Here is a 21557-nt window from a genome sequence, read left to right on the forward strand (position 1 = left end):
TACCAAGCCTAAAATGCAAAAAAACATATTCAAATCTTGGGTTGGATGAAATTCCAATTACAAAAAGGAGTCTGCAGACATGATTAACATGTGAACTTAAAGCCCGCGGATGTAGGTTCGACGGTGTCACAGAAATAACTTCCCGCAGATCGCCTTGCTCGTGCTATACCCAAACAAATTCTTAAAATAATCATTGTGTTTCGTTGGTGTCATCAATCTTATGTCCCTACCACACTCACCAGTCGGGACATGTGAAATATAAAAAAACAGGAACTTGCACATTGTCAGCTCTGCAAAGATTTATATAGTGAACAGAGCACAGCACGTTCAGCTTAAGAAAAAAATTCAGTGCAGGCCTATATTCATGGTTCACATATGTGTAATTGCTCTTTATAATGAAGTGAAAACTGCTTAAGTTGTGGCCCACTACAGGCTTTCTATAAGTGTTAAAAAGTGCGGTAGAAAATATGATTGCGCTTGGAAGACGGGGACATAGGAAGGACAGACACAACAGAGCGCTAACTTTCAAGTGATTTAATTCAAGAACCTCAGCGTAGAAACGGACTGTGTCACCGCACCACATCTCAACCAATCCGTGGCCCTGCCACGGACCGCAAGTACGCCAACTCCTTATCCGCCAAGTCAATTGACGCCACACTGACACAACTTGTGCCGGAACTATTTATAGTGTCAGCCTCCATAATCTCGCTAACAGTCCTATCTTTGTGCCTCTCAAGAACAATAGACGAAGCAAATAATGGTTTGCACCCGCAGTCATGACAGTGACACGACAGATCATGACTGCGAGTGCAAACCATTATTTGCTCAGTCTACTGTTCTTGCTAGGCACAAAGATATGACTGTTAGAGAGATTATGGAGGCTGATGCTATAAATAGTTCCGGCACGTGTTGTGTCAGTGTGGCGTCAATTGACTTGGCGGATAAGGAGTTGGCGTACTTGCGGTCCGTGGCAGGGCCACGGATTGGTTGAGATGTGGTGCGGTGACGCAGTGTGTTTCTACGCCGAGGTTCTTGAATTAAATCAGTTGAAAGTTAGCACTCTGTGGTGTCTGTCCTTCCTATGTCCCCGTCTTCAAAGCACAATCATGTTTTCTAACGTACCGTACCAACTTGCCCAACAATCAGCACTTGCTAAAAAGTGCTATTGTGTTTTAAGCAGCTCGCACCAAATATTTTCTTGAAATACATAGGTTCATGGAAATTATTATGTAGATGTTGGCAGACAGTCATGGTGAGGCCAATCTTTAATGCCAAGTGGTCCACTTATTCAGAGTTAATTGAGTTTGTAAATATTGTAGGTCGCAAATTAAATTTTTATGGTACGCAATGGGCACAATCATCCGTAATGACTAGCTCTACCTAGGGGAACTTCATACGTTTACTACGGCAAGATGGTTTCGAAAAACAAAGTATTTAGTTTATTCAACTCCTGCACTAACCTTGTCTTTAGAAACTTTTTATATTCTTTGCGATGCTGAGATAAGATTCTGGAAATAGTTTTTCTAGAACTACTCTAGATATTTCCAGTTCATCATTTTTCTCGCAAAGCATTCGAGAGAGCCAAACCCTGTAATGTATGGAGGGAACTCACAGAATGATGCGACTGACAGTTTGGAACATTCGGCATTGTAACAGTAATAATGACATGTCACTTATGTAATGTTCATTATCGCAGATCAAACTGCTTTTTCCGTCTACACTCATTTTCAGTAGACTCATTCAGCGAACTCCCACCTGAGACTGCAGCGCTGGGTTCTGCAAAGTAATTTGAATGAATATAGATGCAACAGGTTTCTTTGAGCGTGCGTCTAACACATATTCTTCATATTGAATCTGCTAACTGTATTCATGTCCATGTCCATAATTCCACATTCCAGCTTATTTTTATTTTCACATTTGAGTTTTCTTCAGTACTTTTCTCAACATCTGTGCTTGCTGAGCCGTACTCAAGTCCATACATCTTGTCTTTCGCTATTACATTAATATATAAAACTGTTGATGCCGAGTGAGAATTCAAGGTACCGAATCTGTCGTGCGAGCTAAATAAGAACCAATAAAAAGCTCTACAAAGGAAATTTTGTTAAAGGATGCTGTATGGGCATTAGAATAGCACATGCCATGCTAAGAAAAAATACAAATTCTTGTTAGGTATGCGAGGATGACAGTGCTGTGCTGTTTCTGATGTGTCACAAAAAAAAAAAATCAGTGCCATACAGTGTTCCTTATGGAAGTACAAACTGTTGAATTCGAAGCCCAGAAGTTTTATTCAAGAATGTTCCTCAATACAAATGTATTTAGAGATCTGAGCCACTGACTCATACATGACTATGTGGCAAACATTAATTTTCATGTGGATTATAGTTTACAAGGTCTAGTCTGCATTGATTTATTGCATTCATGCTGAAACTGGGAGGGGTTCCCTGGGTATGAATAAAGAGATAAACATTTCTTGAAATCAAAACATTTGAGAACGGACAAAAGGAAGGATCTGAGAACGGTATCTTAGATTCTCTTCTTTTTCTTACAGTATCTCTAATGTTCACTTTATTTCACCTGATGCATTTAGTTTTTAGCGCAGCTCTTAGCACCCGTTTCCGCGTTTCGCGGCGTCGCTGTCGGCGTAACCACCCAACTAAACTTGGCAGGAAATTGAATTAACGTTGTGGTCATGTGACGTTAATATTTCCGCTAAGTCTAGCTGAGAAACTGAATTTTTTTATGGATGACGTGACACGGTCATGCGACGTCATTTTCCCCGCTACTTTTAGCGGAAAAACTGCATGTGTGTTGAGGTCATGTGACATCAATTTCTGCGCTAAATTTAGTGGGAAACTTAACCAGCTAAATTTAGTGGGGAAATTTTCCCGCTAAATTCAGGGAAGTTTCCTGCTAAATGGGAGGGAGCAGAAGAGGAGGAGGGGAGGGGGAGGAGGGGCATACCTTCCCATCCTCCTCTTCAAGATCTGTGCTCTAATTTCACGTTACAGAGAATTGTAAACGTCTCATATTTCATCTCATGTTTATTCAACTTTTATATTGCAGGTGCGCTCACAGCACAAATCTGGGTTGTGCTGATCCTCTACGCACAAGTTAGGAACTCCTGAGTGGCAAGAGTGGGAGTTTGGTCTGACAGCTCAAGGGACACCATTGTTCAGTATTGAATTTTTAATAATCTTCTTTTAAGCAAAGTTAAGCTTTGCTGCATGCAGTTCTTGTAAAAATAAATACCTGCAACCAAATTTACCAGGTCACGACATTTCGCCTCTGCTCTTAGTGGTCCTGGTGAGCCTCGGATAAGAGCTTACTGGTGTGCAAACACCATGCTTGTTTGAAACTACTCACTGATGTAGAGACTCGCTGACATCCAGCATTCCAATGAAACGCTGGATGTCCACAAGTCTTTCTTGAACAATGCAAGCGGGGAAGGAACCATACAATCGTATCGTATTGGGGGACATTCTACAGAGTTTTTTTTCTATGTTTTACAGATTTTTTTTTAAAAAAAGCCGTAAAAACTACATTTACGCGGTCTGTGCACGTGTGTTATATGGCCAGGGCGGCATAGTATAAAAGGCTAATTTGTAATGATCTGTCGGCTTATTACAGAGATATGCCAGACTTCTTTCAGAAAACTAGATGGAGGTTCATTCTAGCGTAGTTTTATCCCGCGAATCTGAATATCCCGTTCGTTTTCCTCAAAGATATAACTAAACGTGAGAAAACACAAAAAACATCCCACCAACAGTGACATCGTAAGAAGACCTTTCGGCCGCCAAGCGTGTGTCGCTTAAGGGCCGCGCGTCCAATCGCAAGTTTTCTAGGTATATTCTCCGGCACTGGCAACAGTCGTGACACATTTTTCTGCCCTTTTAAAAAATAGCACGTGCGTGCATAGCTTTGATAGGCGCTGAAGATGCGTGAACAAAGATTTTGAAAGCTGCTGTTGTGACGTCGCTCTCTAGGGAGGTGCTTTCACAGCGCTTTAAAAATGACTGTGCAGCCTTGATTAATTAAATTAGCAAATAATTTTGATATTTAAGATTCTCGAGGTCGAATGAAGAAGATTTAAAAGTGTTTTCTCAAATACAAAACTGCTTCAGCCTCTCTCTAAGTATAGTAAGTTCGTGAAATTTTTAATCAGTGAAAATAGACCCATGGTTCCAATTAGAAACCTGCTAAGCATCATCAAAACACACTAAATCAATTTTCTTTGTAAAGATAGACGAGTAGCATTATATGGCGTTATAAAAAAATGGTCAATTTGGACGCATTTCCAGACTTCGGTTTCTTACCAGAGCGCATCTTTGCACCTGCGGTCCAGCTGCCCGGTGACCACAGTGCGAAGCCGCCCCCTCGCCTCCCTCGTAGGATGAAGGGAAGCAAGGCGCATGTGTGTTGCGTGTCTATGCCCCTGGGGAACAGGACCGTGGGCGCAGAGATGAGCTCTGATAAGAAACTGAAACCTAGAAACTCGTCCAAATAAAGCTTTTTACAGAATGCATAAAACGCTACCCCTGAATTATATCCTTCTAAAAAAAAACTTGATTTTGTGGTTTTCAATGACTCAGCAAGTTTCTAATTGAAACCATATTTTCATTTTCACTAATTAAAAAGTTGATTAACAAATTGTATTTAATTATCTGACTGATCGTTACGACTAGGTCCCTATACTACGTACGCCTGGCCGTATAACTCGCCTGCACAAACCGCATTAATATAGCTTTCACGACCTTTCTAAACATATATGTAAAGCTTGAAACTAAATCGCCCTGTACAACAGTGAAAAGGCGAAACCAACACGCTGGAGCCATATGGCTCCACCATGGTGGTATCGCCTTTTTGCTGGTATAGGATGTCCCATATTACGTTATGCATGTATGGTTCCGTCCGCCTACATGGTTCCGCCTATATCCACTACGCTGGTATAGGATGTCCCATAATACGACACGCTTGTATGGTTCCGCCCACCTGTATCGTTCCGCCTTATTCCACTATACTGGAGCCGCCTTTTTCGCTTGTATAGGATGTCCCATATTACGGTTACGCTTGTATGAGCCTTTTCCGTCATCTTTCCATCATCGAGATTTTCCAACAGGGACAGTAGACCGGAGGACCATGGCCCGAGGTTTATTCAATGGAGCGTGGAACTAGAACGAACCTCTCGTGCTATCAAACTGACACGACGATAAAGAAGAAGAGCGAAGGAACTAAAGCGCCGCCACTATAGTCCCAGTAGCGCGCGCTTGGCGGTAACTACACAACACTCCTCCCCCTTTAATTACGTAGCAGCGCCAACGGCAGTATTATACAAAAGTTAGGAGCGAGCTTGGTATCTGTCAGGCGGACGCCGTTCTCTCGATGGGTAGCGTCCTTCAGAAGTAGATCGGCCTGTAGGAGGTACAGGATCCCGTTGCGGGATGGTGTGAGGCTGCTGTGGCCCATGCTCTTGTACCGTGGCCGGGACGCTTGGCTCGCCTGGTGAAAAGACCAGGAACCCCTCAGCGTCGTCGGTGTCCGAAGGTACCGGCGTTGCCGTTGGCCGTGTTTGGCTCAAAAGTTGATCGAGGTGCCGACGCCAGATGAACTTGCCTCGAGGCGTGGTAACCTGGACTTGGTAAGATACTGGACCAGTCTTCTTGAGGACGGTACCACGTAGCCACCTCGGCAAACTCCTGTAATTTCGCACTAGGACATTGTCACCAGGGCAGATTTCTTCTCTGCTTGTCCTCCGTTGCTTACTTTGTATAAATTGCTTGTGGATCACTTTCCCCTCTACCGTAGGCTTGATTACATCCAACCTGGAACGCAATCTTCTGCCCATCAACAAGTTTGCTGGCGTCTCTCCTGTTGTTGAATGTGGAGTATTCCGGTACGTCAGCAAAAAGTGTTGCAATGCTTCTTCCAGAGACTCACCAGCGGATGACTTGCGTAGTGCAGACTTCAGTGTCTGCACAAACCGTTCTGCCAGGCCGTTTGTGCTCGGGTGGTATGGGGCGCTCACGACGTGTCTGACCCCGTTGTTCCTCATGAACACCTTGAATTCCTCGGACACCAGCTGCGGCCCGTTGTCTGAAACGATTGTTTCCGGAATTCTGAACCTGCAGAAAAGTTCACGTAGGCACCTCACAGTGCGCTCGGTCGTAGTGCTCTGCATGGTGAACACCTCTGGCCACTTTGAGTGCGCGTCCACCACGACTAGGAACATGGTTCCGCGGAACGGGCCTGCAAAGTCTAGGTGTAGTCGTCTCCACGGTGCTGTCGGCCATGCCCAGGGGTGAAGAGGCGCTTTGCATGGATCATTACGCTGTTCCTGGCATGCTTGGCAGCTTCGTACCTTTCTTTCAAGGTCTGAGTCAATTGATGGCCACCAAACATAGCTGCGAGCCAGCTCCTTACTTCGCACGATGCCGGGATGGCCTTGATGCAGTTCGTCGAGCACGGGCTCCTGCAGCTGGGACGGAACAACAACCCTCATGCCGTACATTAGGCACCCTTGATGAACACTCATCTGCAAGCGTCTGTCAAAGAACGGTCTGAGTTGTTGTTCTTGCACGTGCGTCGGCCAACCCATGCTTGTGTATTCAAGTACTTGACAAAGTAACGGGTCGCGCGACGTAGCGCGTGCAATCTCCTGAGAGGACACCGGCATTGACTCTAGCCGCAGTGCATAGAAGGACTCTTCGCCCTCGCAACTATCGTCTTTCCCACTTTCGAGAGGGAACCTAGAGCAAAAATCGGCCTCTGCATTGTCACTGGATCTCTTGTACACCAACGAGTACTTGTACGCTGACAAGGTAACAGCCCAGCGCTGCAACCGTGCTGCCGCAATAGACGGAATGCCTGTCTTTGGGCCCAAAATAGTCTGTAGCGGTTTGTGATCCGTGACGAGAGTGAAAACTCGGCCATAGATGTATAAGTGGAACTTTTTGATCCCAAAAATAATGGCTAGTGCCTCCTTTTCAAGTTGGCTGTACTTCTTTTCAGCTTCGGTCAGTGTGCGTGATGCATACACCACAGGACGAGTGTTTCCATCTTCAGTCACATGAGACAGAACAGCGCCTATGCCATACTGGGATGCGTCGCACGCCACTTGCAATGGCTTACTTGGGTCGTAGTGTGCCAGAATCGATGGTGTTGCTAGCGCTGTCTTGATTTCCTCGAACGCTGCTTGACACGCTTTGTCCCAACACCAGCGCTAGTCTTGACGCAGCAGCCTGTAGAGCGGGCTCGCCAGGGTGGATAATCGTGGAACAAACTTCCCGTAGTAATTTACCATACCCAGGAATGACTGGAGCTGCTGCTTGCTTGAGGGTGCAGCAACCTTCAGCAGAGCCTCGATCTTCTCTGGCGTCGTGCTGACACCTGCAGCACTGATCACGTGGCCCAGATAACGCAGCTCCTTCTGGAAAAACGCGCATTTTTCCTTCTTCACACGAACTCCACGCTCTGACAACCGCTTTAGGACTGCTTCCAAATTGGCCAAATGCTCTTCCGGCGTCCTACCGGTGATGAGGACGTCATCCAAGTAGCAACTGACGCCTTTCAGATCTTTCAGCATTGTGTCCATGATTCTCTGAAAAATGGCTGGTGCCGAGGAGACTCCGAACGGTAACCTGTTTACGGCAAACAGTCCTTTGTGTGTATTTAAAGTTAGGTACTTGCTCGACGTTTCAGCCATCACCACCTGGTGATTAGCCCGGTTTAAATCAATCTTCGAAAATTCCTGGCATCCTGAAAGCGCTGCGAACAAGTCGTCGACTCTCGGGAGCGGATACTGGTCAGTGTCAAGGCAAGGATTCACGGTGGTCTTGTAGTCGCCGCACAACCTTATTCCACCGTCCTTCTTCACTACTGGCACAACCGGCGTCGCATAATCACTCGTTGTGACTGGTGTTATGACGCCCATGTCTTGCATCTTCTTTAGTTCAGCCTCGACAGCAGGCTGTAGGGCAAACGGCACGTTTCTTGCCTTGAGGAATTTCGGTACGTGACCTTCTTTTAGCGTCAGCTCTGCCCTTTCTTCAGCAATAGTTCCCAGGTCTTTATTGAACAGATTTTGGTACTTGTCCAGAAGCACACCAAGCTTTGTGCGTTGTTCGGAAAGCGCCAAAACATCTGACCTGGCAATGCTGTTGATCCCGAAAATCCGGTTCCAATCCAATCGGATCGCTTGCAGCCACTGTCGGCCGAGCAGAGGTGGTCCCTTTTCTCTTGTGATGTAGAGGGGAAGCTCGGTCCTCTGCTGTCCGTACTGCACGTCGACGTGAGCAACCCCGACGGGCTGAACGATGTCTCCCTTGAACGTGCGCAGCTTGAGCGTCGTCGGCATGATCTTTGTTGACGGAGATATCTGACGAAACTGTTGCAGTGACATGACAGAAACAGTTGCTCCTGTGTCCAGTTCCATTTCCAAGGCAACTTCCTGCACGTTTATTGTGAGTTTTATTGGTTCCATACCAGACGTGGTCATTTCCTTCATGCCAACTGGGTCTTGAACAGGAACCAGTTTCTTCATCGCCTTACGTGGCGTCCACTTCGATTTCTTTTCTTTGTCAGCATGACACACTCTTTGGACATGCCCCTTCTTGTTACACTTGAAACAGATATCCGCAATGTGCGGGCATACCCGGCTTCCATGTTTCGCTGAGCCGCAGCGATAGCATTCTCGCTGTGTCACGTTCGCCTCCGCGACGGCCTTCACCTTGTGTACGTCTGAAACTCTAGGTTCTGACGCATGTGTTTCAGCGACGTTCTTTTTTGCTGCTTCCATGGCTAGCGCTTTTTCGACGGCTCTCTGGAAAGTTAGCTTGTTGTCCTCTGTGAACAACACACGTTGAATGTCCTCTCTGCGTAAACCGCAGACGAAACGGTCCCTCAAGGACTGGTCAAGTGCGGCTTCGAAGTCGCAGGTTTGCGCCAATTTGCGTAATTCTGCAACAAAGGCTGCTACAGATTCGTTCTCGAGCTGCGTTCTTCTGTGAAACTTTGCGCGCTCGCTGATTACCGATGGCTTCGGTGCCAGGTGATCCCCCAAAAGCTTCTTTAGCTCATCAAACGTTTTTCTTGCTGGCAACTCCGGTGCGGTCAATGACTTCAGAAGACTGTACGTTTTCGGGCCTATCAGACTCAAAAATGCGTGTACCTTGTCGTCCTCGGCGATTCGGTTGACCAGAAGAAACGACGTGAGTCGTTCCTCATACGACGGCCAGTCGCTCGTCGATTCGTCAAAGGGCTCGATGTGTCCCAGTCGGCCGAAGACTTGCGGCACTTGACCCGTCGCTGCCGGATCCCCCGTTGCCATGTCGGCTTCCGCGTAGCAGTTCAGCGAAGCCTCCTCGTCGCCAAGTTGTCGTGTCTTGACGGGGCAACAGACACAGTAGACCGGAGGACCATGGCCCGAGGTTTATTCCATGGAGCGTGGAACTAGAACGAACCTCTCGTGCTATCAAACTGACACGACGATAAAGAAGAAGAGCGAAGGAACTAAAGCGCCGCCACTATAGTCCCAGTAGCGCGCGCTTGGCGGTAACTACACAACATCGGTGAAGTATTGTTGTGAATTTGCGAGGATGTCTGCCAAGCTGACGAAGCTTCGAACGACGATGACATGTCCAGAAGTTCTGACGGTAATAAAGTTTTTGGCATCGCCCCGTGCTTTAGCTGAGAGTGATGTAAATAAAGGTTTGTTTCTTTTGCCCAAAATTTCAACTGTTCGTAATAATAAAAAAAAAACAAATCGACCTATATTTGAATTTTTTTGTTTTTATTCTCGGTGGGTCCAACAAATAGGGTTCGACCTATTTTCGAGTAAATACGGTAACTTTAATTTTTATTTTGGGTTACGTCGGACGTAACTCGAATGCTTAACAGTTACGTTGGGCGTAACTTTAATTTTTATTTCGGGTTCCGTCGGACGTAACGTTAGACACTGCGTTACACTTAAGCAAAATAGGGGCTGCTGGTTCATCATATAAACCAACCATTTGTGTTTAATTAAAGCGCATCACTGGCCTAAAAAAAATACTGCCATCCTATAGGAATGTAGCGCTTCAGATAAATTTGTTAATTTTTACTTTTAGTCCCTGCCCCACCAGATACAACATCTGGCCTAAAGCAGTGTTCCGGATCTCCTTCCAAGACCTCAGGCGGGTCGTCATTCAATCCAGGAGTCGGCGGCGTCTCATGGGCGTGTTGCTGGTGCTTCTTACTGGATGGTGCTACCGAGGGAAAAGTGGTCGTGCTTGGGAAAGGCAAGTATGGCCGCCGTAAGTATAGATATTGTTTTTACCTTTGCTCAAAGCCACCTTTAAGAAATGCACAGTTTGCATGTGTGCATCTCTCAATGCTTCTACAGTCGGCTGTTAATATTTGGAGTGCTCCAACTCTGTCAGCGCTAGTTTCTCTAGATCATGCAAATGGGATGCAACACTAAACCACATATGCTCTCGCAACAAACAGTGCTGTGCTGAAGCACTGTGGAATCTACTCTGGCTTTATAATGCAGCACAAATTAGTTGACGCCAAGTATAGCTACTTTTGTGACTCCGTTTTACCAAAAGCTCTGCCGAAATAAACTTTCCACCTTATAGGTAGTGCAAAAGAACCTCGCGTGCTGGAGAAGGGCATTTTTTTCATAGGTCAATTTTTTCTTAAACCAATACCTTCAGCCTCCTTGAAATGTTAACATCATGTGACACTCAGAAGAACAGTGAACCCCTTAATGTTGGCGAACCTTTAATTTTCGCGGCCTTTAATTTTGCGGAATTCAGTGGCTGCGATTATGTCCTCTGTGACCGATTCGAGAAGAAATAGGGGCCACCAAGCTAAGGGGGTTTTACTGTACATCGGAGGAAAGAGGAAGTAACTTTTGTTTGTATGCAAGAGTAAAACCAACAACAACAATCATGATGTCGACTCTTTGTGAGCCTATCTGTGTCTATTGAATGATATCAATTTTGTTTTAGTTCGTTAAACATTGTTGCCTGTACATTGTGGGACGTCGCCTTCAACACGAGCAGTGGTTTTCCTCTGAAGCAGGCAGCATGGACGCGTGCCGCAGCACAACATAGTTCATTTGCAGGTGGTACCGCAGGTTGAAGGATGGTTCGCACAATATGGGAGAATCGCAATTCAATGTTCTACCTCGGGCGTAGACAAGATTCGCTCATTCTAAATCATTTTGTCTACAAATAAGGAACTTGCGACGAATGTACCCGCATGGTTGGAAGGGTCAGACAAGCCTTGTGAGCGCTTCGTTTTCTAGCCTCTCAGTCCTGAACCCACTCACTCACCACATGTGTAGATGTTCCGATAGGTGGGAGCACTTATTTGGAAAATGGTGAATGGCAACTGTTGTTATCTTTAAAGTGGACTGCATATTTGCAATACTTTTCTTCACTTAAAAATATGTTTTACTAAAAATATGTAGTATAGCCGATGACAAAAAGAGAATGGCTGGGCGTCCTCCAGCACGTGCTTGTGCTTTTCACCCCGCTTTGGACAGATGTGCTCGCTCCAGGCTCATGAGGCGCTGAAACGTCATCGAAGGTAGCAGACGGGCTGGAGGTGGAACAACGGAGACTTCTCCCTGCCTTTCTGATGGTGTCAGTGAGCGTGTACTTCTATACTCTAACTTAGCTTAACCTGCACAGAGCTGAGTAGAATAGGCTTGGCAAGTGCCCTTATTGCATATGCATTTGTACAGCTGAGGTACTTTCTAAGTCAAGAACATTGTGTACCTTACCTTCAAAAACACATCATTTTGGGGGTGCAAAAGGAATTCTAAGGCATATTTTTGTTTGTATTGTCCTATTACGCATCGACTCCTTCAACTTAATGCGGAGTCGACCCATCCTCTTGAAAAATGTTATGCTTGCCAGGTAATTGTTTTGCATTTAGTTGATATATCAGTATTCAGTTAGCTATCCCAAGTCATTAGTCGTTGAGGTGGAGTCTCTCTGTAAGTCAGTCATGTTTAACATTCATAGAAATGCTTGTCAAATAATGGCACTGTTGAGGACATGTATTCAGCTCGAACAATCGCTGGGCACAAGCTGGTCGTGTTGTTACAGGCAGCAAACATCCCGGTTGGAACGTCCTATTTCGCAATGTAGCTGCAGACTAGGTGAGGGCCCCACTCATAAACGTCTATACTTTGCGTATCTTTAAGCTGGACCACTTTTGACTCTACAAGCCATTGCAGCTAAAACAGCATGACGCATGATTATAAGCTGGACGTACCATGGCGTCCAACTAGAAGGTCACATGGCATGCTTTGTGCACTGAATTTGCAAGGATGGCTTGAAGCTCCCTGTCGTGGTTAACTTTAAGCTGAGATAGTTTAAAATAATGCTTTCAGTTTTTAGTGTTGCCCGGCATGGTTAACAAGTCGGTGATATAGCACTGCATTGAAAAGTCTGTGCATTCATGACTGTATCACCTTATGAATGCATGCTAGCTCTTAAACTCTTCGTTTTTCAGAGAAATGAAATGCACTTTGCTTCCAATTGCACCCGTTTCTGTAACTTCATGGTATGAAGCACCTTATGGCTGCAAGCTCTGACCGATCTTGTTCTGTGGTCTGCGCAGGCCCATTGCAGGGAGTCGCTCCGAGAGCCTCACCAGAGTTTCCTGCCCGTGGTCTTTCTAAATTTTTTTTTGTTGTAGGTATGCATCCTTTCTGTCTTTCCCTTAATTGTACTCAAACGTCTTCTTTTCATTGTTGCCGATTTGCCTCAATATTGGTTAAGCACACAAATGGACGCTGTACAACTGTATTGTACATATTTTGTTCAAGGTAACTTTTCTTTGCCAAAGTTACAGATTTTTTTATGAAGGTTAGTCTTTTTTGTTTTTATTTACAAATTTATGTGAGTTTCCATGGGCAACACTCAGTGGCGTAGGCAGGGGGGGGGGTTTGGGGGGTCGAAACCCCCTCCGAAATGCCAAAGCACCCCCCCCCCCCCCGCGGGCCCCGCCCGCCTTCCTGCTCATGCAGTCTGTTTTGCACCAGGCACGAAGCAACGGGGGAGCGCGGACCATCTCCAACCTATATGCTTTCGGAAAAATTGTTTGTGGGGCAGAGAATGTTAAAATTAATAAAATATGCAATATTTCTTCATTCATGTTTATTCGATGGGATGCGGAACTTGATCTCAGATGTATATAGAACGGCTATTTCGAAACATTCGTGGGGTGAAGGATGGCAATTTCAAGGCAAAGTTTAACAAACTATTTTCACTGAAGTACACTGTTCAATCAAACCAAAGTGAACATAATAAAACGAACACACGGTGATGATACAAAACAATGTCAGTGATGTAAAAAATAATAAATCAATTGTAAAAAATAAAAAAATTGCGCTGTAAGCAGCGGGTGGCGCTGCGCTCACGCGCACATTTCGTGATCAGAATTACGTGCTTTCGACTAGAAATTGCAGCGAATAAAAAGGTAACTGTGACTAGTTGTATTAAAATGCAATTTACAGGACCCTGTAAATTGCTTTCCAAGTACCCACACATTAAAATGCAGCCGCCTGCGTTCACGGAAAACAATATCCAGGACGTCCTCTGCTGAACTTTAATGTCGCGGTGAACATTCAAAAGCGCTATACTTCGTTTCAGCTTAGGTCCAGACGCAGCCAATGCTACAAGCGTGAGCTCCGGGCTTTCAGCGTTCCTGCCATGCACGCGCGTTCGTGCAGTGCAAGCACTGTTCAGGGCCACATGCACGCGCCTGTAGCATCGGCTGCGTCTGGAAGTCGAGCAGTCGCTCATTCGAAGTGGACGGTCTCAGGTATTTTTTCAACCGTCGTAGTGAAGAGGACGAGCGCTCAGTTTCCGCTGTTGTTAAGGGCAGAGTCGCTAGGATCTTGAGGAGACGATGGACGTTCTGAAAAATGGGCCTCCGGACAGAGGGCGACCGCGTATATACCGCAGACCGTGACGGGCGCTTCACGTCTCTCCCTCTTGCATTGGACGCCTAAAATTTCCCTATTTTTTGGAGAAGTTTCCCTTACTTTGCGAAAATCGTCGCTCACGGATGCGACGAAGTCTGTCTTGCTTTCTGCTTTGCATATCGAGGTGGCATCCGATGCAATTCCTTATTAGCTTAATCTCTTCGTTGCACGGAACATCAGAAACTCCGAAGAGACAAGCCATCATATTCTCACTACGCATGGGCGCAAAGGTAGTCAAGTTCCTTTCAACGTTCGGCGTGTAGTTTCTGTGTGGTACGTCTTGCCATTTCTCTGAGTGACGGAACGACGAGTTCGGACTGATGACTTCTCCTTACTCGGAGGATATGCTGCTGCTGCCTTTGGACCATGCTGCAAGATAAAGCGGCCTAGCAAATAAACCTTTAACAGATAATAGATTTTCGGTTCGTGATTGCTCAGAATTACCTTCGCCCTAAATTTGGGCTTCTAGTGTTTGTGCTCCAATCGTTCCAATTTTTCATCGTCCGGTTGCTCCAATTTTTCAGCGTCAATTTTTTTTTTTGCCGATTCTTTTTTTTTTGTGTGTGAAAGTTTAGCTATTCTTGTGTTTTGTTTGGCCTTCACGCCTTGGTAATGCAGTGCTACCTCAAAAAGCGGAGGGAGTTGTGTGCTGTGAGGACCGCGAGTACGACGACGGTAGAACATTGAGCCACCACGCCCGTATTCCTGTAAATGAAGCATGTGCTCTGTTTTGAAGAATGACAATGCAGCTTTACCCGTTTTATCTTAATAGCGCTGCCTGAGCGATTGTGTCGGCGAGCTCACCCTGCGTCATTGAGGGGGGAATTGGGGGGGGGGGGGGAAATGCCGTTGAACCCCTCCCGAAATAAAATCCTGGCTACGCCACTGGCAACACTAAAACGTTATGCCAGAAACAAGGACAAGTTCACTGCTCTAATTTGTTCTCAACTGATTGCAAGAAATTTCGTTAATGTCGTGAAACCTCCTTCCAGCGCTTGCTTTGCAGCATAAAAAAGAATTATACATAGGACATAGTCTGTTTTTTAAACTGCTTGCTCATTCTGCAGGTCTGCCTGCCATAGATGTCGTGGTACTGGAGAGCAGGCGAATTCGATTGCTGGTTTTGCCATTGCTTTTTTTTTAGCCGTTAATAGTTCTTGTAAATTTAGAGATTTTCCTAAAAAGCAAGCCGGGAAGAATATCTAGTTTAGTTATGTAGCTGAAAATAATGATTTAGTACCCCTTTGTCAGTAAAATAGGTACTGTGTGCCGCTGTTATTGTCAAGCCGAGATCCACGCTTTTTTGGCATTTTGCTCAGAGTAGCACCCATTCTTATTCGTTAGCCTCTTGGTGTGCCAACTAAACTCTTTCTATCCAGACACCTGCCCTCTGCAGGTACACTCTACCCTCATATTCAGCGAGTGTATGAATCTTTCCATTGCAGCAGAGCCATATATGGGGAGAGTCTGGCAGTCTATGATTTCGCTGCCGTAACGTCTCTCTTTCGAGTGAGCTGATCAGCCCGCGGCACAGAGCAAGAGGTGTGAGCGCATGCTCGTGAACTCTAGGCTGCTCCCAGCTGAGCGGGGAGGGCCGCCATTTTCATTCAATTGCCCGGCATGGGATCGATATTCAAATTTCGGTTCTTTCCTTTTATTTGGCAGGCTCTGGCAATAAAACGATAAAGTGTTATTCCTCGGTGGCTTAAAAACCTAAAGAAAAAAGTTCCTCCATGTTTGAACGCACTTTTATTCAGGCAAAAAAAAAAATAAATAAGCCCGTAGCAGACGACGCATAGCCTCAACAGTGCTCCGTGCCGACAGCTTTGCGTCAAAATGGCAGTCGTCTCCTCTTTGCTGCCTTCTCTCTCCCTCCTTCGGCGTTCTCCTCCCTTTCCTCCTCTCCGGCGCCTTCGTTGCCACACCCACTGGCTAAACTCTCCCACTATACGGCTCTGCATTGCAGTAGTAGTTTTATTTATAGTCTTTACAGTTGAATGTGAATATTTGACAGAAGTCTCTCAGGTTGGGGCGAAAGAGGGTTAAATGAATGCATTTGATCATTCGCCTTAATTCGGTACCCATCTTTTTAACGCCTACGTGGCCTTGTCCTGGGGGGTGACTATGACTAAAATAAGAGGATCTATGTGCTGATCACGAAAGAATATGCTAGCCATTCTAATGTAGCTCTGCCAAGTACTTGATTGTGATTTGTTTTTATTTTCAGCTACTTGGGTGCCTCAAGATCTGGAGATCCTAGTGGCCACAAGCTTGGACTCAATCTTTTTCTGTGGTCTGGCCAGGACCATGGGGGAGGTAATCCCAGCAACAAGAGCATCGCAGTATCTCCCTGCCTGTGACTTTCGATCAGCGTCACGACAGGGGAGTCCTCGTGCCACCAGGTGTTAGGTATGCCACTTGAAATAAGCATTCTTCTTACCTATTAATAGAACAGCAAAAGCACTACTAAGCCTAAAATGCAAAAAAACATATTAAAATCTTGGATTGGATGGAGTTCCAATTACAAAAAGGAGTCTGCAGATATGATTAACATGTGAACTTAAAGCCCGCGGATGTAGGTTCGACGGTATCACAGAAATAACTTCCCGCAGATCGCTTTGCTCGTGCTATACCCAAACAAATTCTTAAAATAATCATTGTGTTTCGTTGGTGTCATCAATCTTATGTACCTACCACACCCAGCAGTCGGGACATGTGAAATATAAAAAAAACAGGAACTTGCACATTGTCAGCTCTGCAAAGATTTATATAGTAAACAGAGCATAGCACGTTCAGCTTAAGAAAAAAATTCAGTGCAGGCCTATATTCATGGTTCACATATGTGTAATTGCTCTTCATAATGATGGGAAAACTGCTTAAGTTGTGGCCCACTACAGGCTTTCTATTAGTGTTAAAAAGTGCGTTAGAAAACATGATTGCGCTTGGAAGACGGGGACATGGGAAGGACAGACACAGCAGAGCGCTAATTTTCAACTGATTTAATTCAAGAACCTCAGCGTAGAAACACACTGCGTCACCACACCACATCTCAACCAATCCGTGGCCCTGCCACGGACCGCAAGTACGCCAACTCCTTATCCGCCAAGTCAATTGACGCCACACTGACATAACTTGTGCCGGAACTATTTATAGCGTCAGCCTTCATAATCTCGCTAACAGTCCTATATTTGTGCCTCTCAAGAACAGTAGACGAAGCATAATGGTTTTCACCCGCAGTCATGACAGTGACACGACAGATCATGACTGCGAGTGCAAACCATTATTTGCTTCGTCTACTGTTCTTGATTGAAAAGGTTTACTCCGACTTAACATAACAAATTAATAACAAGAGGTACAGGCGTTACGCCATCTATGCAGGTGGCATCTTCAGTATACACTGACACAAATGAGGTGAGGTCGACCAGTCTACTTATCACACACGTCCCCGTAAACGTCCGGCAGGGGGCCACGGTTGGTGTTGCACACCGATGAGTCACGGCGAATGAACCAGGACTCGACGAATTTTCTTTGCCCCCACCTTTGTTCTCGGGCCAGCGTCGTCGCATTGTCCAGGTCGAAACTGTGTCCTGTCGTCCAGCAGTGTTCGACAAGTTCCGTCTTGGACCGCGTGGCATGGGTGGCCTTGGCAACGTCCCTTTTGTGTTCTGTCTTGGCCACGCAACGTCCCTTCTGTGTTCCGTCTTGGCCACGCGGTCCAAGACGGAACTTGTCGAACACTGCTGGACGACAGGACACAGTTTCGACCTGGACGATGCGACGACGCTGGCCCGAGAACAAAGGTGGGGGCAAAGAAAATTCGTCGAGTCCTGGTTCATTCGCCGTGACTCATCGGTGTGCAACACCAACCGTGGCCCCCTGCGGGACGTTTACGGGGACGTGTGTGAAAAGTAGACTGGTCGACCTCACCTCATTTGTGTCAGTGTATACTGAAGATGCCACCTGCATAGGTGGCGAAACGTCTGTACCTCTTGTTATTAATTTGTTATGTTAAGTCGGAGTAAACCTTTTCAATCATGAATTCACCCGGCTTTTGGAACATTTTTGCATCTACTGTTCTTGCTAGGCACAAAGATATGACTGTTAGAGAGATTATGGGACTGACGCTATAAATAGTTCCGGCACGTGTTGTGTCAGTGTGGCGTCAATTGACTTGGCGGATAAGGAGTTGGCGTACTTGCGGTCCGTGGCAGGGCCACGGGTTGGTCGAGATGTGGTGCGGTGACGCAGTGTGTTTCTACGCTGAGGTTCTTGAATTAAATCAGTTGAAGGTTAGCACTCTGTGGTGTCTGTCCTTCCTATATGTCCGTCTTCAAAGCGCAATCATGTTTTCTAACGTACCCTACCAACTTGCCCAACAATCAGCACTTGTTAAAAAGTGCTATTGTGTTTTAAGCAGCTCGCACCAAATATTTTCTTGAAATACATAGGTTCACGGAAATTATTATGTAGATGTTGGCAGACAGTCATGGTGAGGCCAATCTTTAATGCCAAGTGGTCCACTTATTCAGAGTTAATTGAGTTTGTAAATATTGTAGGTCGCAAATTAAATTTTTATGGTACGCAATGGGCACAATCATCCGTAATGACTAGCTCTACCTAGGGGAACTTCATACGTTTACTACGGCAAGATGGTTTCGAAAAACAAAGTATTTAGTTTATTCTACTCCTGCACTAACCTTGTCTTTAGAAACTTTTTATATTCTTTGCGATGCTGAGATAAGATTCTGGAAATAGTTTTTCTACTACTCTAGATATTTCCAGTTCGTCACTTTTCTCGCAAAGCATTCGAGAGAGCCAAACCCTGTAATGTACGGAGGGAACTCACAGAATGATGCGACTGACAGTTTGGAACATTGGGCACTGTAACAGTAATAATGACATGTCACTTATGTAATGCTCATTATCGCAGATCAAACTGCTTTTTCCGTCTACACTCATTCTCAGTAGACTCATTCAGCGAACTCCCACCTGAGACTGCAGCGCTGGGTTCTGCAAAGTAATTTGAATGAATATAGATGCAACAGGTTTCTTTGAACTTGCATCTAACACATATTCTTCATATTGAATCTGCTAACTGTATTCATGACCATGTCCATAATTGTATCCACATTCCAGCTTATTTTTATTTTGACATTTGAGTTTTCTTCAGTACTTTTCTCAACACCTGTGCTTGTTGAGCCGTACTCAAGTCCATACATCTTGTCTTTCGCTATTACATTAATATATAAAACTGTTGATGCCGAGTGAGAATTCAAGGTACCGAATCTGTCGTGCGAGCTAAATAAGAACCAATAAAAAGCTCTACAAAGGAAATTTTGTTAAAGGAGGCTGTATGGGCATTAGAATAGCACATGCCATGCTAAAAAAAATACAAATTCTTGTTAGGTATGCAAGGATGACAGTGCTGTGCTGTTTCTGATGTGTCAAAAAAAAAAAAAAATCAGTGCCATACAGTGTTCCTTATGGAAGTACAAACTGTTGAATTCGAAGGCCAGAAGTTTTATTCAAGAATGTTCCTCAATACAAATGTATTTAGAGATCTGAGCCACTGACTCATACATGACTATGTGGCAAACATTCATTTTCATGTGCATTATAGTTTACAAGGTCTAGTCTGCATTGATTTATTGCATTCATGCTGAAACTGGGAGGGGTTCTCTGGGTATGAATAAAGAGATAAACATTTCTTGAAATCAAAACATTTGAGAACGGACAAAAGGAAGGATCTGAGAACGGTATCTTAGATTCTCTTCTTTTTCTTACAGTATCTCTAATGTTCACTTTATTTCACCTGGTGCATTTAGTTTTTAGCACAGCTCTTAGCACCCGTTTCCGCATTTCGCAGCGTCGCTGTCGGCGTAACCGCCCAACTAAACTTTGCAGGAAATTGAATTAATGTTGCGGTCATGTGACGTTAATATTTCCGCTAAGTCTAGCTGAGAAACTGAATTTTTTTATGGATGACGTGACACGGTCATGCGACGTCATTTTGCCCGCTACTTTTAGCAGGAAAACTGCATTTGTGTTGAGGTCATGTGACATCAATTTCCGCGCTCAATTTAATGGGAAACTTAACCCGCTAAATTTAGTGGGGAAATTTTCCCGCTAAATTCAGGGAAATTTCCCCCTAAATGGGAGGGAGCAGAAGAGGAGGAGGGGAGGGGAAGGAGGGGCATACCCTCCCATCCTCCTCTTCAAGATCTGTACTCTAATTTCACATTACAGAGAATTGTAAACGTCTCATATTTCATCTAATGTTTTTTCAACTTTTATATTGCAGGTGCGCTTGCAGCACAAATCTGGGTTGTGCTGATCTTCTACGCACAAGTTAGAAACTCCTGAGTGGCAAGAGTGGGAGTTTGGTCTGACAGCTCAAGGGACACCATTGTTCAGTATTGCATTTTTAATTATCTTCTTTTGAGCAAAGTTAAGCTCTGCTGCATGCAGTTCTTCTAAAAATAAATACCTGCAACCAAATTTACCACGTCACGACATGTTGCCTCTGCTCTTAGTGCTCCTGGTGAGCCTCGTATAAGAGCTTACTGGTGTGCAAACATCATGCTTGTTTGAAACCACTCACTGATGTAGAGACCCGCTGACATCCAGCATTCCAATGAAACGCTGGATATCCACAAGTCTTTCTTGAACAATGCAAGCGGGAAAGGAACCATACAATCGTATCGTATTGGGGGACATTCTACAGAGTGCTTTTTTGTATGTTTTTTTCAGATTTAAAAAAAAAGCCGTAAAAGCTACATTTACGCAGTCGGTGCACGCAAGTTATATGGCCAGGGCGGCATAGTATAAAAGGCTAATTTGTAATGATCAGTCGGCTTATTACAGAGATGTGCCGGACTTCTTTCAGAAAACTAGATGGAGGTTCATTCTAGCGTAGTTTTATCCCGCGAATCTGAATATCCCGTTCGTTTTCCACAAAGATATAACTAAACGTGAGAAAACACAAAAAAACATCCTACCAATAGTGACATCGTAAGAAGACCTTTCGGCCGCCAAGCGTGTGTCGCTTAAGGGCTGCGCGTCCAATCGCAAGTTTTCTAGGTATATTCTCCCGCATTGGCACCAATCGTGACACATTTTTCTGCCCTTTTAAAAAATAGCATATGCGTGCATAGCTTTGATAGGCGCTGAAGATGTGTGAACAAAGATTTTTGAAAGCTGCTCTTGTGACGTCGGTCTCTAGGCAAGTGCTTTCACATCGCTCTAAAAATGACTCTATGCAGCCTCGATTCATCAAATTAGCAAATAATTTTGATATTTGAGATTCTGGAGGTCAAATGAAGAAGATTTAAAAGTGTTTTTTCATATACAAAACCGCTTCAGCCTCTCTCTAAGTATAGTATGTTCCAGAAATTTTTAATCAGTGAAAATAGACCCATGGTTCCAATTAGAAACTTGTTAAGCATCATCAAAACACACTAAATCAACTTTCTTTGTGAAGATATAAGACAAGAGCAGCATTTTATAGTGTTCTAAAAAAACGGTCAGTTTGGACGCGTTTCCAGACTTCAGCTTCTTACCAGAGCGCATCTTTGCACCT

At 44.9% G+C, this 21557-nt stretch overlaps 1 protein-coding gene across 1 annotated transcript; it reads right to left on the reverse strand.

The window, feature by feature from the left end:
- Positions 1-5295: 5295 nt before the first annotated feature.
- On the reverse strand, positions 5296-7007 carry LOC115317821 (uncharacterized protein K02A2.6-like). The gene is made up of 3 exons (XM_042287478.1): positions 5935-7007; positions 5627-5865; positions 5296-5496 (listed from the first exon to the last, which is right to left on the reverse strand). The coding sequence occupies exons 1-3, from the start codon at positions 6668-6670 to the stop codon at positions 5296-5298; spliced, it is 1176 nt and encodes a 391-aa protein (XP_042143412.1). The 5' UTR covers positions 6671-7007.
- Between the last annotated feature and the right edge of the window lie 14550 nt (positions 7008-21557).

Source organism: Ixodes scapularis, unplaced genomic scaffold, assembly GCF_016920785.2.
Source record: "Ixodes scapularis isolate PalLabHiFi unplaced genomic scaffold, ASM1692078v2 PGA_scaffold9__187_contigs__length_104089568, whole genome shotgun sequence".
Lineage (NCBI taxonomy): Eukaryota > Metazoa > Arthropoda > Arachnida > Ixodida > Ixodidae > Ixodes > Ixodes scapularis.